Source organism: Convolutriloba macropyga, chromosome 6 (assembly GCF_964194025.1).
Source record: "Convolutriloba macropyga chromosome 6, txConMacr16.3, whole genome shotgun sequence".
Lineage (NCBI taxonomy): Eukaryota > Metazoa > Xenacoelomorpha > Acoela > Convolutidae > Convolutriloba > Convolutriloba macropyga.
In genome coordinates, this window is record NC_134473.1 from 19077887 (window position 1) to 19094810 (window position 16924).

A 16924-nucleotide genomic window follows, 5' to 3' on the forward strand; every position below is an offset into this window, starting at 1 on the left:
CTTCTGCTAACCCAAATGGCTGTCCCTATTATTTTGAATCCGCTGAAATGTCTGCTAATTAGGTCGAATTGTCTGGAAATTGTATAAAAAGAGCATCTGCCTCCTTATGTTTTTGGCACGTCAACGTTGCCAATAGGTATTGCTAGGTTTTTTTCAACAAAAAAAACTGCGCTTAAAAGAGTGCAAAACGATTCTAAGGCAAAGAAGGAAAAAGGCTTATTGTATAAGGAAACAGGTTTTTCGGAAAATTATCTTTTTGTGTGAAGTGGAACTCAGATAAAGGTTTTAAACAAAAGACAGGCGGTTAGCTGAAATTATCCTCTAATTGAACAGAAATATACCGCACTTTGTACATCTCTGTGCCTCAGTCGTATTGCCTCTCAACAGGTTTCGTCTTTTTAGCAGAAGTAACTTTCCAATTGCTGAAGTCAGATATTGACATAACTATGTCAGAAATGTCGACGAAGTTAATCCTATCAACGTCATTCAACGAACATTACAATCTTATTATCAGCTGATATTGAATGTTGACTAATTGCTGAGCAAATTTCTGGGCGTTGACTGTTTCAGATAAGTATTTTGTATGCGTTAGTTACTGTTGCGGCTACGATGTCTTACAAATGTGCATGCTATGCCTACTTGAATCTTTACCTTGAGAAGTATGGCTATCACTTCAGATACTTCAACCACTCTAAGTTCCTCGAAGACTATCAACAGGTAAATAAACATAACCGAGACCGTCGAAAACACAGTCAGGAATGTTTAAAGCTATTTCCACTGTTTTTGGGCCAAAAATGTTTTGACTTCTCGAGGGGAAGTCTCATTGTTTAAAAAGAGTTTCACCTAAAAATTATTTAAAAAGGGTTATTTAGTTTTGGATCATTTGGTTAATAGATCAGAGCAACTGAATAAGACAAGTTTTTGTTTGAATTAGGATGTACGAAGCGAGTTTCACACTATAAGTCCTTCGTTTTAGTGATGATTTTCAAAGTGTAAACTGAAGCTAAATTCGATCTAACATACATGATGTGGATGCTAATACTTATATCAGCAGTTTATAATGAACGTCTTGATTTAATTGATATCATTTTTTCCCTCGTCCTTGGCACTTTTTGCATATATTTTGACATTCTAACCTGATTTTTCTTTGAATCTTAAGTAGGGAACGAAATTATTGCAGTAGTATATTTAATTTAATTTTTGTCCAGTTGACGATTTTCCAAAAAATTTTCGTAAAAGAATCGATCTTTCTTTTCCTTGTTTTCCGATTTAGAAAAAACGTTTTGTTCCTTCTTCAAAATTGAGGCTGACTATCTGCCTATTTTTTTTATAGTTTTCTAGCTTATTAATTAATGAAAATTTTGATATTATTATGAGTGCAGTTATCTTAGCTTCTTTTCTTTTTTTGTGCTATTGGTTAATTTTTGGCTTCTCAAATTTTCGTGCTCGTCGCATTTTTTAGCCAGTGAGCTAGAAGTTTGTATCCAGATCTTTCATAAATTGGTGTTTGTTTGATGTTGCCGATCATTTCAGACCATTCTTTTTGCCAATGTTGAGAATGGATGGTTTTTGCAGTATTTCAAAAGTCCTTAGAAATAATTATGATAGATGTTTTTCTGCTAATCCCAGGAAAGGGGAATTTATTTTTGACTTGTCGCTTTGTTTTTACGCCGTGTTATTTATTTCACCTCCCAGCTTCCGATTACTGGTGTTATGTCATTTGATAATTTGCTTTTGAGCCAGTGTGCGAGAAAATAAAATAAACTGTTGTTTCATCTACGTGGTTGCTTGAAGTATAGATCATTACAGAACATTCGTTTTTCTCAATTTTGTTATTGGAGGGCTTGGAACAATAGTTAAGTTTTTCAAAATTTCTTTAAATTCTTAATATATATTTGCTGATTTCAAGAATGGAGAAAATGGGATTGTGACCTCTACTGTTTTGTCGTTACGACGTGTTATTTGTTTGGTTAAGTGATTTACCGCCGAGCGTTCGAATCTCCCTCAAGTGATGTCTTGTAATAATTTTTTGAACCGGTTCTTGGGTGTTCTGAGTGGTTTGTTTTTTATCAGACGTGGCCAGCCTCATTCATGAACTTAGTTTTTGGTTTGAATCTCTAATTGAAAGTTTTGATTGCGCTTTATTCAGCACTCCTAGTTGTTCACCGATGTCCTCAAATTACTGATTCTTTTGGGTGAGGCAAATTTGAGCATTTGATTTAACGATACATGTATCTTGCAGTTTGACAACAATGATTCTTTAAAGAAAAGTAATCGCCTGGCTTTTATTTCATACTTGAAATAACTTGAATGCTTTAACTTGAGTTCCGTATAGAATTTAAACAAGAAGGATCGGTAATTTGGGTTTGCAAAATGTTCCAACCCCGCTCATCCACATTTTTGAATTAATAGTCTTCCAAATGAGGAAGAGATAGAAACTTTCGAAAATTTAGTTTTTCGAAAATAAGTGATGTAAGGAATATTTATTTAAAGTTAAACCATTAATTGGAGTAAACAATGCCGCTTAAGAGGGTCGATAATATATGCCACTGAAGAAAGAGACTACGAGACAAGGCAAACACCAAAACAAATATTAATTACAACCAAAGCTCAATGCCTATTTAAAAAAACAACTAACAAAGTCAAAATAGTATCCAGGAAAACCAAAATTAACTTGTACGTTAATAAAAAATGATATGTAGAAAAGATTAGGTAGCAAGTAGGTAGAAAAAAACCATTTTTTTCTTTGAAAAAATAAATCATTTTTTTCTTAGAAAAAATAAATCCAAAAACATTAAAACAATGAGCTATCGGCTGGAATTATTAAATAGGTTGTTATAATTCCATAAGAAGCCCTTGAGACATTTGTTATTCGAATATATTGTTTTGTAAATACGTGCGATTTGACTGATTTAGCATTGATTAATGCTGCCAGTTATTAAGAAACGGTAATAACCAACTGATCGTGAAAAATATATTTTGACAAAAAACTCGATAAATCAGAAATGAATTTTGAATTAAAAGATTTGTTAGTAGGAACTGGTCAATTTTATATTCGAGAACTTTGTCATAAGAGTTGAAGATAGAATGCAATCTCTGTGGAGTGCGTGAAGATTGTTTTAGCAGTTTATCTCTTTGCCCGTGCGGCAAAATTAAGACAATTGGTATAAAAGCATAGTTGAAGCATTTTTGTTTAAAGCAAGCTGAATTTTGAAAATATTAGTCTAATTTTAGCCAAATTCTTGGATGGAACACTTCGACAACGCACCTTGTGCTTTGAGAAGAGAAATCTAGCGTGCACAAAATTCATTAGAAAACCTTTTTAATAGGGGCCTTTTTAATCAAATATTTTCTATCCTTAAACTAAGTCAAATTAAACTTAGGTTTTAAAACGCAAGCGCAGGAGTCATTTTATTGATTGAGATAAATCACGTATGATCAAAATATAATTATGCAATTTATTAGTTTTTCTTGATGGAGTGAGAAACGACGTCAAGCGTGCAATACGCCCTTAGTGAGAAGAAGTCAATTAAAACATTTGATTTTTTCGCTGTTGATGTGTGATAAAAGAGCGGCAGACGAGTGAACAAAGAAACGTAACAAAAGACGTCCTGAATTACAATCTGTAGATTTGATTCGACTTGTGACCGGAAATTTACCAGTTGTACGGCAACATCAACTTACGACAGTCTACAAAGCCCATGTCCCTATATGAGCAAAACTAAAATTATAGAAAGATTTTAATATAAGATTTAAAGATTTAGTGTTTTAATAAAAACTACAAACCACACCGTATGAAAAAATTGGCTCTCGGCATAATTAGAACGTGTACACATTACGACAACCTTTGGTTAAGCAATGCCAAAAACAAATGAGAAGCGAAAACTGGAGAAAAATGCGAAAACCAGAGTATCCTTGAAAACCAGCGGTGTCAAACTAACTGTTGCATAACTACCGGCCAAAACTCCCAGCCACAAGTTATCATGAGACTTCAGTGGTCTTAAAAAACTGTTCGGTGGCTGTAAAAGAGTCAATAGAATTAAAAATGAAAACAAGATTCACAGATCAGCTTGAACATCTCGAAAATAAACGGTGTCTCAGTCGATAAACATGTTAAATAAAAAGTAGAACCCTTAATATTCCTAAAATTACGCCTCAAAAGAGTGCCGACAAACTGTTGCTCTCGGGAATAAGCAATAAGGTCATAGAAAAAAACATGCGAGGCCAAAAAATTCTCATTTTGTAAATTTTGTTGAAATAATTGCAATGACCGCGAAGAACTTCAAAACCTGATTAAATTCCCTTATCTTTGGCAAACGATTCAGGGATGACACAGCAATAAGTTTTTTCCAAAAACAATCGGCGTATAAGGCATAGAAGGTACTAGCTATGAACTGAAACAAAAGAATTTGCGTATTTTAAGCATCATTGCCAGGAGATGTGGCTTTTAATTTTTGAGAGTAAGCGACAAAAGAAAAATTTGGACAATAAAAATTCCTTAAATTAAAAAATTTGAAACTGAAAGTCATAGATTTCATTACCTTTGAATTAAAGCATTGCGACCGTTTGAAATAATCCGTTTTAGCAGCCGATGAGAACTGTCTTTAATGCGATCAAATGATAAGACAACCGAAGTACAACAAATACTAGCGAAATTCAAAAATTCATCAATTTTAGAACAATTATTGTCAACGTCAAGGAAATCACCAGCAAACAACTCATTCGAGTGTATTTTTGCCTCATTATCAACCAATGAGACCTATTATTTTTCATGCTAAGTGATCAGACTACAGGAATAACAATTAACAGCGACAAAGTTTAATAAAATACTAATTCTGCATGACAACAATTAGTGTCGAAGTAACAAAGTATTCTTTGAGTGTTAACAATTTAAAGCAGTTGCAGATAGGTGCAGATAGAAGAAAGGCTTAAAATAGAAGTCAAATTGCCTCACTTGAACAAAAATTTGCTTTCAGAAACCAAAAAATTTTTCCGGCTCCCCTTTGAAGGTACTTTGAGACATTTTTGCTGAAACCTGCTCGCTTTCACGCTCTCCTTACTTCTCCAGCCTAATTGAAATCACCACTCTAATTCGACTTCTCATCGACCTGAAAAATAAACCTAAACATATCTGTTTAAAAAAAGAGCACACCAATTCAATGCAAATAATTTGGACTGCGAAAAACCCACCAACAGCGCAAAACAGCTACGCTCAGCTTACAGCTGCGCAGCTATAAACGAAAACACTTTTATTAACAGTTTTAATATTTATCAAGCAAAACTAAGGAAAATTGTTGCTAAAATACGGAAATCGTGAACAAAAACTACTGAAATCAGTCAAATGTTCATAAAACTATAAACCTGATTGGCTCCTTGGAAAAAACGAATTTCAGAAAATTCTATTTAATTCTATATTATACGCTGGACGGGTTTTCTAATGATACCACTCACAACCCTCTACGACGAAGATATCGATCGGCGAAAATTCACTGAATCAAAAAAACCCGTTTGAGTATATATTTCGTCCCCCCACTAAAGGGGGTCGGAACAATTGTGATGGTAGATTTGATGATTGGAACCGCAGTTTTTGGAGCAAATGTTTATACTTGTTTGCGGAAATGCTGTTCTTTGAGGGTTTGTTTTTTGTTGGTTTTGCGGATTTGAATAGCTATTATTGCGATATTTTCGAGTCTTTCTCAAGACGAGACGCGAGTGCTTCTTTTATAACGCCTTTATTTATTTAAACTTCTTTTTGCTGGTAAGAAAACTCATTGTTTCTCTGCATCGTTCGTTTCTTGATCAGAGGCGAGTAGCCTGAATGAAACAGGTTTTCGTTTGCTTTAAACTTTTTGTTTCTTTAATCAATCACGATGAATTCATAAGTGAGTCGTGCAGTTTTCCGACAATCAGTATTCTGTTTTAAGGTTTACAACGATGATTCTTTTATGCAGGGTATTTGCTTGGCTTAGTTTTCAATTTGTAATGACATAGAATTAAATTATTAAGGCTTAATTCATGATTTGAACCAAATGAGTATTTGTAGCAAATGTGTGCAATGTTTTTTTCTCGAAATGTTATTTTTCAGATTTGTATTTTGTTGGTTTTTGCGGATTTCAATTGCAATTTTGCAAGAATTTCGGGCGACGAGACGCAAGTGGATTTTAATAACGCCTCGTGACTGAATTAACGAAATTAAATCTTTGAACGTAATGCTTAGAACGCTCATTTTAGTTTCTAAATGCTGGCAGTTTCGGAAATCTGAAAAAAAACCCTACCATTTTTGTAATCGCTGCTCAAAATTTAGGCAATACTATATGCCGTTTTGAAGTTTTCCTCTCTATAGACAATTTATCCAATCAATCAAATAGAAGAATTGCGCTCCTTGCCAATTTGAAGTCATTTTGATGGGAGTCCAAATATTTCTGAAATATTTAAGTTATTCTTTCTTTCTTTCCGAAACTTTGTATTCAATCTTCGAACATTTCTAATGCATACGTTAACAATTTCCGTACTAAATTTACGCGCATTGCTAACAGATTTTGTGTTCAGATGCTACTAGAGCGGAAATACAGTTCAGATGAGATCAACGAAATCTCCCAAAAGCTCAAGTAAGATAAATTGAATTTTTGTAGATGTCGGTAGATAGTGGTAGGTGGATGCTTTGCGCCGAGACTCAATGTTTAGATTTTGCTATTTGCGCTACTTTTGTAAATTGAGCCTTATTAACAAGCGTAGAGTGCCGCAAATCGACGTCAATCAACGTCAATGTTTTGGAATATTATGACATGCAAGTTCAGAATAATACCCTGGTCCTTCATTGGTGTGAGTGAACTGGCGTGGAGTGGCGGCAGACCCATCGTAACTGCCTAAATTTCTTTTCTTTGATTTGTACAAAATTGTACATAGTAGCATTTGGTTAATATTCTCTGATCATTAAATTAAGTTTGAGAATTCGTCTGCTGGCCTCAAGGCGTCTGAACTCAATTAAGGCACTGTAAGGTCTATGTGATTAAATCTAGTTTAAGCTATTCCAAGGGTTTATAATGACATTCACATCAAATTTTAAAACCTGCATCACGACTTAGTGTCGATTTCAAATAATCGAGTCACTGAAAAATGGTCATCAATTATCTCAAATATGCTCAAGTCGACTGTTTAACTTTGTCTCAAACTGAAACCATGGTAACAAGTTTGTAGTAATGCCTTCGCGCTGAAATTTCTGAGGGCGATAGATAATGTTGATGAATATTTGCATCACATTTTCATATTCATTTCTTGCGTCTTCCTTTTTGTTAGCCCGAGGACCGCGTAGCATTTCACAATAATCTGTTGAAAAACGCTTGAGTTATAATGATAAGCAACTGTTCATAATCTGTTTAGAGTTCTCCAGGACAGTAAGAAGCAGGAGGATTCAAAAGCCTACGACCGTCTTCAGAAGATCAAATCACAGTACACGCCTCTTAACAGCAGCATTTTCACTTTCAATGTACGTCCTTGGGATGAATACGTTCAAGTTTGCTTGCAAGTTAAATTTTCATCAATCCTTGGAGTTTTCTACAGTTCAAAAATTGCGTATTTTGTTTCGCACACATTTACATGGTTTAAAATAATGGTAAATATTTTGTTCACACTGTGTTTCCTCGATGAGGCAGCGTGCGCTGAGTTGCACCTCTCGTATGTTTACCAAAATTTAAGAACTTTATGAATAGCGCCACTTGTCTCGGTTTTTTTGGCGTCTGAAGCATCATCTTCTAATGGGTACGCCTCATTGCTTCTGTAATTTAACATGCAAACCGCTCTACTTTCCTATGGTAATAAATGAATTTTCCTGACTGATGTAATAAATGAGTTTCTTTTGAAATCAGTCAATGATTTTTTCAGGTCGTCAATGATTTTGAGATTTTCAATAATTTTTTATTATCTGAATTGCTCTTATTGAAAATTGCAAATGCTTTTCTAGTAACGTCTGTACATCTGCATCTGCTCGCAATGTTTACAGTGTACTATCGGCAAATCAAAGGCGAATTCTTATATTTCTCAAGTAATTACTCTCAAAACAAATTTTCAGCGATAATGCGGACTCGTCAAATGTAAGTTACCACCCTATATTTGGTCTCGTCAACTGTAAGTACAATGTCAATATCCGACAAGAAGCTACGTTAGCTTATAGCAAGTGTTTGGAAATGCTTAGAACAGCACTGCTTCCCTATGTAAAGGTTCATGACTCCTTATGAATTCGACAGAAAACACAGCGCTTACTTTTGAGATATCGCAATATCAAAAGGACGAATTCCTATCTTTGGTCCTATCTTTGCAGTGAAAAGAGTAAATTGCTCTTGAGCAAAGTTTGTGGCAATTATTTAAGTCCTGTGGTGTTTTTATGCGTTTTGTAGCACGACCGATTTTTCGTTGTGACTTTTTGTCCTCATAAACGGGATAAACAGTTAGCGAGCATTAAATGTTCCTGGAGCCTTTCGGCTTACTAGATTCTAGGTAAGTGATTCACCGAAACATGGTGCGAAAAGTTTAACCCCCCCCCCCCCACATTCCCCCAACCCCTTAAACATTGTTCAACCCGTAATCCAGCGCACCGCGGCGCGCTCTTCTCACGCCTCTCAATTAAGCTAAAGCTAACCTACTTAAACCCTAGCTTACTCACGAAGCCAACCGTTCGCCGGGCGTTGGGCAATTCGACCGAGTTTTAGTCGAAGTTCAACAAACGTATCAAACTGAGATTATTTTTGTTTCACCATGAAGATTCGACGGAGTTCGTCATTTTGCAATACAGTGTAATACCGGCGAATTGAAGCTGAACTATTAATCACTGCAAAACGTTAACTGTTCATCAATGTGAGATAAAGGTCTCTAAAAAGTTATTTCTTTGTATATAACGCGATTAGAGAGCATAGGATGCTGTGCAAACAAACGCCTAGAAGACTGTTCCCGGTCGTTGATTTCTCTCAAACGAAGTATTTGGCAAATATAATCGCTTTATCGATTTGTCATCTGATGCTACGGACTTTCTTCTCAAAAATGGGATAAACGGAGATAGCCCGCAGGGCGTTAAGTTACTAAGCAGCCCTTTAATAGTCAATAAGTTTCCAATTCACGGGAGACCCGAAATCATATTGTAATTACAGGTTTTTTGTGATTCGAACCCCTATGACTACTTCTTTTATTTAGATCTTATTTGTAATGAACGTCAAAATTAAGTCAGTACCTAGTTTTACAAAGAAATGTTGATGCCATGTTACTCCATCTTGCAATCAAATTTTTACACTATTGATCCCTTGCACTAGGGGTCTTGCCTACTTATAAACTTCGGATAATACGTAACGGTAGTTTACCAGATACCCCAATGCAAAGTTGACAAACTCAATCCAAGTCTCACAAGAAAAAGAAAGTTGTCACCAAATCACATTTTAAATCTTTTTTTTTCTCTGTAATGTTAAACCCAAATGTAAACTCAGTTATAGTTGAATAAATGTATTAACAGTAGTTGATGAAATTAAGATTTTTTTAAAAAGCAGTACAAACATCAAATAGAACATTTTCAGATCAAAATTATTCTCTAATAACGCCTCATTACACTTTTAGCTGTTTTAACGTCTAGTAGACAGTTTGTATAGTTTTCATACAGGTTTCTCACGACGTCTGCGTCAATTTCATTCCAAATTTCATACACTTTTTCTAAGTTTGCCCAAAAAAACTGCCTGTTTTCGTTATCGTTGCTTCAAAATTGCCCACAAATTTTCAATAGGATTCAGATCTGAATTATATGCTGGCCATTCAAGTACCTTCCACTCGTTTTCTTGGAACAAATTTCCGATAATCTTCGATTTATGCACAGGAGCGTTATCTTGTTGAAAAATAATGTCTAGGAAATGCATTTTTTTCTGCGTAATTTTTCAAAATTTCCAAATAATCGACAGCGTTTAGCTTGTTTGGACAACTAACAAGCAATTTCCGTTCATCTGATCGGATTGCACCCCAAAACATAAGTGATCGTTGGTCCGCATTCAAATTCTTTGTATTTCCAGAAATCTCGTTCCATTTCTTCGAAAAACTCTAACAATTCCGTCGCTAGAGATGCGCACCCATTTTTCATCAGTAAAAACAACTTTCTGTCATTAAGAAAAAAGCTTCTTGAGCATGCTGATACATCATTTTGAACGAAAAAATGTGCTTTTCTTCTTCGAACTGACTTTTTGCCGCATTTCTTGAAAAAACGCCATATTTTTTGAGAATTTGTCTAACCATACCTCTGGAAATTGTATTGTAGCAAGAAAAGGCATTATAAGCCACTCTAATGCGATCCAGTGGTTTCTTGGGATCTTTCAAAACATCGGTAACTAAATTTTTTCTGATTTTTTTTTGTCAATTTTGGGGTCTTCCGCTCACTTTTTGGGCCGCGAAACTATTTTTCAAGTAACGGTTGTATGTATACTATGCACTGGATCTTGATTTCAAGTTTGAGTTGCTTTTGTATTGTAGACCATGAAAATCCGACATCTCGAAGCGTAACAACTTGGCAAACAGTGAAAGAACGAAGCGGTTTAACCATCTTTTCTGTTTAAGCGGAGAAAGTTTGAGTGAAATTTCTCTTAAAACTTCTAAATTTCACTTTTTTTCACGCCTTAGCGTAGATCATGCTTATGAAGCAGAAATCATGCTGTACGTAGATTTTTGGTACCATAGTGTATCACATTTTCAGACAACTTATTTTTTGCAAGACTTGGATGGAGTCCGTCAACTTTACATTAGGGTAGCTGGTAAGTTACCGTTAGGTTTTATCTGAATTTGATAAGTATGCATGACCACTAATGCGGGGGATGTAAAAATTTTATCCGAAATTTGATTGCAAATTGGAGTAATATGGCTTCGAAAATCAATTTTATACTCCGTAAAACTAGGGGGCGCTAACTTACTTGTGACGTTCAGTATATTTTCTATAACTTATCGATCGGGTTCTACAATGCGAGCACACCAATTTTGCGGCAAATCTGCCGCTAATGCATACGTTTTTATAGCAAATGTCTTATCTAACCCCAACTTTGTATCAGCTCCCGCTAACTAAAATTTATATAAGAAAATAAATTCCATCGGGAAATTGAAGCAATGGCGCTTAACTCCTCTTCTAATGTTTAGCTTGGACTTTTTACTTGGCTGAAACTACATGAACACTTTTGCTATTACGAAAACGACCTGAAACTGACTGGATAAAATTCTACGTTAAGTGTATAAAAAGGGTTTGAGTTGCGAAATAAATAGCTGTTAAATTTGGAATCTACTAGTTCATGCTTTGTGTTTGCGTTCATGGGTTGTTTGCAAATTTTTAAGTGGCTAATGTTGTTGCAGGAAGGATTTTTGGAAGACTCGTTCAAAAAACTGGTCGAATCTTGCAAGCGAGGCGACAGAGACTTGATTGATAGCATGAAATACCCGAATGACGAAGTGGATGTGTTCACGTTCAGAGTATTCAACAAACAGTTCATTTCACACTTCATGAAAGAAATTGATCATATCTCCCAATACAAAGGAATTGTTTTGGGTCGACCTAATTCTATGAATCATAATGGGGTTAGTCAAGAAAGGGAGCGTGGAACCTAAAATCCTTTTAAACCAGATTTGTGCGATGTAAACTAGGCTTAGCAACTGTATTTGCAGTAATGACTTGAGTTAGGAATTACTCGGTGAACCTTGGAGGACAACTGTGCTAATTTAATTCTTATGTTAATTTGTAGCTAACTTCATTCAAGTAGACTTGCTGTAGAAAAGACAAAAGATGCTCTTTGCAGAAATTTCTAGATCTAGTTGTTGTTCAGTGATTGAAAATTCTTTGAATTGTAGTTCAGGACTTGTCCTGCTATGTTTAATAGCCGCGAAGGGATAGCTGAGGCTATTATTGGCCTTCTCTTGGTTTTTTACGACTCGAAGAGGAGCGCTGGTTTTCTTCAGGTTTTTCTTTTTACCGGAAGTACTATTCGTTCAGACGATGTTTTCACCTAAAAGCGAAAGTGAGTAAAATTGCCGTATGAACTAATTTTTTCTGAGTGAGAGCAGTTTTTTGATCATTCGCTGCGTTCAGTTAATACCTTTTTGACTTAGAAAGTAGTTTTTGACTGAATGACACATATAGATAACCGTTTTTAGCCGCTTTTTCGTCCAAGTGGCCCATTTTTTTGCATGTAATTTGGTTTTTTTGTAGAAATAATTTTTATTCGGTGTTGTATTGAAATGTAAACCTCTGAAATTGAAGGTCAGGATTGGCACATATTTGATTTTTTAGTTAATTTTTAATAGCCGCCCTCATCTTCTCAGCCGGCTATTATTGCGGTCGTATTTTTTTTTTTACTTCGTCAAACTTTTTTTCGCTTTACCATTTTGCCGCTTTTTCGACATTTTGCGTGAAATCTTTTTGACTTCTCTAGGCTAGTTTCTCTTTTCTCTCATTCTGCTAAAAGTGAATTTGAACATCAGTTGCTAAGCAAAGCAATTCAAAATGAACAGAGTCGGTATAAAAAATTGAAGTCAGAAATAGAAACGGGATAAACCCATAAAGCCCAATTTTAGATGCCCGCTATTTGAACGTCGTTCCTATAAGTCTTAGTTACCACCTCTAATGCTTATTGGTGTTGATAGTAGCCCCTGTAGCCTCTCTCTAAGAAACAGAAGTATGTTCAACTACGAAATGCCATCAAAATAAATCGGACTTAAAAAATATTTTTGTACAAAAATCTTTTTTTTTCAATATATATTCTATTCGTTCAATCCCAATCATGCTTATTGGAATCAACGGCGGCTATTTTCCGGCAATCTGCCGGGTATGTTTGGTTTTTCTAGTAATTTCTTCTTTTTTGGATCTTTCAGCCGTCTTTTTGTCAAAAATCAGTTTATTAGGCAACCTCCCTTTGATAATTCATATATTCAACGACTCTTTCTACCTCGATGTTGTTTAGTTTTATAAAGTTGTACATATGCGAATCTGATTTTGGTAGTTTTTTTATTTTTTTTTGGTTTCTATATTTTGGTTTTTTGTATTTTGGTTTCAATTGCTTGGTTTCTATATTTTTTTGGTTTTTTGTATTTTGGTTTCAATTGCTAGAAAAAGTCTTTTTGTGCAACATGAGGGACTTCAATTTTGTTTCAATAAAAATTCAATCATTTTTGCGTTAAGTTTTCAAAGTTTTTTCATTAATGCTGGCTGAAATTTATTGAACATTTTTTTGCAAAATGTTTCTTTTGTTTGAATGCTGCTTTTTCTTTTTTTTGTTCTGTTCAGGAGGATGGATCTTTGTCTCGGATGACTCGTTGTCCTTTCTAGGTCTCGAATGCTGAACAATGAATTGTATCAGTTTAACTTTCAAGAATTAGTCTTTCTGTTACGGTGTTCCTTACATTGTGTCCATATTCTTCATATTTTGTTTTGTAGCGTTCTAGCTTTGTCCGGGTACCTACATTTATATTCGTTATATAATTTTTTTCAGTTGTTAAAAAATTAAATGATTTCAGCTTTTTCTTAGATTTTTCGTCATTGCTTTGTTTTGCAATTGATTTCATTCAACATAGGGCAGTACTGAGAGTTTGCTTGGAAACCTTTTCCAAAATTTCCCTTTATTGCTTTTTATTACAATTTTCTTCAGGCCATGGTATTGTTTTGAAACGATTCTTTGACTGTGATTATTATTCTTTTGCTTATGTTTTTTCACTGATTATTTTAATTTTTGATATAATATGAAATCATGTTGTCTAGAATATATACATCAAGAAAAAAAGTATGTGGTGTTTTTGTTTTAATTGCAGTGATTAGAATTCTATTTATAGCGGTTTTTTATTGTTAAATTTGAGCATTCTTTTTTGAAAAATTTAACTTAGTTTCTAAGATTATCTGCCGTTTGCTTTCGCGATCGTTTTGAGATTATAATCATGAATTATTTGAGAGCAATTGATAGCTCTGTCAGGTTTTCCAGCCTATCAGTATTTTGACCTTCCTAATTATTTCGGACTTTTTACACGTTACCAATCGTCTCCAATAATAAAAAAATTCTGCTACATTTTTCTCTTGGTGACAGTGGTTTAAATTTCACCTGTTTATAGATCAGACCTGGGGAGTTAAGGAGTTAATGGTTTAGGTTAAAAGGTAATGGCTGCAGCTGAAATTACTGTTTTTTTTGTGAAGTTTTGATGCTTCGAGCTGTTTCCGGAATTCTTCCCGCTATGTTTTTTGTTTTGTCGTCAAGATTTACACTTTGTCGTCAAGATTTCACATCAACCATATGACGTAACAACCACTTCAAATCTGCTTTTTGTTCATTCGTTCATGCAATTTCAACTGAATTGAGTGCGGGACGTCATTTTGCGCTCTTAGTGGAGCAAGTTTTTTTGTTCATTTGCGTGATTAAATTTCTAGTCACACTTGACTTACCTCACTCTCAAAAATGACTTCCTCACTTTGAAATTGATTTTTATTTACTATAATTCAAAAAGATAAGGTCAATTGAGTGTGTGTGTCACTTTAAATGAAGGCTTTTCAAGAGCAGCTAATAGAGGCAGCAAAAGCTTATAGAGATTTTTAATCAAAAGATAACATATCAGCCATCACCGAAAAGCCGATTTCCTTTTTAACTTTTTTTCTGTTTTGTTTAAGTCACCACTTTCCCGTTTGACTTCTGACTTAACTCACTGTTTCAACTGAACAGAATTTGAAGTTCTTTCAGCAAATTTTCCCAAAAACGTTGAAGATCAAAAAGTGAAATCAAAAGAAATGGGATATACCAATAAAGCCCAGGCTCTAAGGTTTAATGTTTAAAGACCTAGTGCTTTGGGTTAACAAAGTTCTTTGGAGTACACTGCTAACAGCTCTCAGCATGAAGATTATTGTTCTCAAATAAAGCTTTTTGTCCTCCAATTTATAGGCTGAAATCACCATAGTTATCGAATCTAATGGAATTGCAGACGAAAGTAGAACAGTTTTCAACAGTTTGAGAAAAACTTCGGTGTCAGTTTTTTCTTCGTTTTTTTTTTCTCTTTTGCCGGCAATCTGTTGGCTCTTGTTATGGTACTATTCGATATTCGTCAAATGCTCTGAATGAAAATATCAAAACTGGCAAATAATTTTTGAAAAATTCTTCTTGAGGCTTAACGTTGATAACATAGAGGTACAACACTTCACAAAGGAAACAATTATAATGACATATATCCAAATTGTCACTGAAGTAATCATTGTTCAGAATATTTTGATTTTTAACACCCAAGTGGAATAACTATAACTTCAGTACTCGATCTCTTTTCCGAGCTAAACACTCACTCCCTCTAAGAACACGAATAATATTCTTGAAATCTCTGGACCCTCATATTAATTATACTGCTGTTTTGCTTTCTGCTTTACGGGAACAAAGATCTAACGGACAATCAAATTAGAGAATAAAAGTTTACTTCATAAGAAATGATACATTCTAACCGAGATTTGCTTTTGAGCAACAAAATCTTACCATGCAAAACTACATATACAAAAAAACAACTGCGCATCAATCAAATTTTAAATAATGGTGTGCATAAAAATTCTGACGAAATTTTTACATACAAAACCAGAGGACTGGAAAACTGTTTTGTCCCGTTGAACTAATAAACAGCTGGAACACTCGATCGTTTTTAAAACTGAATTTTTGTCTTAAGAATGAATTAGCGCAAAAACGTAGAGAGATAGGGGGAAAAGCAAATTTTTGATAGCGAAGCACGAAATGTTAAATAACATTAGTGTTAGCGTTTTTAACAACATTTTTTAATTGGTTTTTTTTTTAAAATTGATGTCTGCCCCAAATTTTTGTCAGCAGAGTTTTGTTTGTTGCAAAAATGTAAAACATACGATTGAGTGTTAATTATAGCAGCAACGCGTAAGCTGAGCGTAGCTATGTTGCTGTGCTCTTGTTTTTTTTTGTTTTCTGACGCTCTTTCGTTTAACAATTGTTCTAGAACATGCTTTCATTTGACTTTTTCACGCTTCATTTCTTACCTTCTGCCTGACCTAAATTGCTTGCTTTCTGAAATTGTCTGTTGCTAAAACAAAATTGATTGTAAGATAAACTGTGATAAGGGCGTTGTGGTCGAGTGGTTATTGCTTCTGAAGCTCACGCCAGGTAGAGGGGTTCGAGTCTTTCTTTTGTCAAAAATTTTTGAAACCAAATTGCTCTCAATATTGCACCCTCTTTGAATTAATGTTTTTGAGGTGGCCACAAAAATTCGTTCCCAACTTCTTTTTGTATGTTTCGATCTGTATTTTACTACACGCAAGTCTACTTCGCAGCTATGCTGGCAGTCTGCGGCCTATGTTTTTAAATTGTTCTCGAACGAGCAATTATTCTAAGCTAAGGCGTCTTTTTTATGCAAAATTTGAGCTTGATCGTTTTTTTTTCTAGAACCTTCTTTTGATTTTACTTCTTAGGTGACTTCTCTGGCTTGACGTCTTGATTTTTGCGTGACCTAAATTGCTCTTATTCAGATATTATGTCTATTTCTATAACAAAAGTCTGTTTCTATTGCCTGTCTCTAAAACAAAAGCGATTGTTTGATAAGCTTTTACCAGTTGGAGGTTTGGGACCTTCCTTTGTCCGACGTTTATCGTTAAATGTTTCTTTCTCAATTAAAGCTCGATTAATTTCATATTGGATTGGATCTTCTTCAAGTTCTTTTTTTTATCATATCTGAAGTCTTCTTTGACTTTTCATGAGTCTCCAGAAAATTTGCCTCATTGGCCTCATCAAGATAAGTGTCAGACCAACATAAAATGAGCAAAGACAATAAAAGAGCAGCATAAAATAATGAATTGCATGTTTTTTCAGTTGCTCTGAAATTGTGGTGCAGTTACAATTATATCAGTCGTGTTGATCTTTTGAAGCAATGTTTCGTGCTACCGTTTTTTTGGTTT

General features: G+C 34.6%; 1 protein-coding gene across 1 annotated transcript in view; it reads left to right on the plus strand.

Annotated features, from left to right (window-relative positions):
• The first annotated feature begins 531 nt into the window (after positions 1–531).
• The window catches only part of LOC142340837 (2-oxoglutarate and iron-dependent oxygenase domain-containing protein 2-like), a 32156-nt gene continuing 15763 nt past the window's right edge, over positions 532–16924 (plus strand). The window contains exons 1-4 of the mRNA XM_075391578.1: positions 532–717; positions 6550–6608; positions 7381–7486; positions 11359–11580. Of these exons, the coding sequence (XP_075247693.1) occupies positions 610–717; positions 6550–6608; positions 7381–7486; positions 11359–11580 (495 nt within the window). The 5' untranslated portion in view covers positions 532–609. The remainder of the gene's footprint in view (positions 718–6549; positions 6609–7380; positions 7487–11358; positions 11581–16924) is intronic.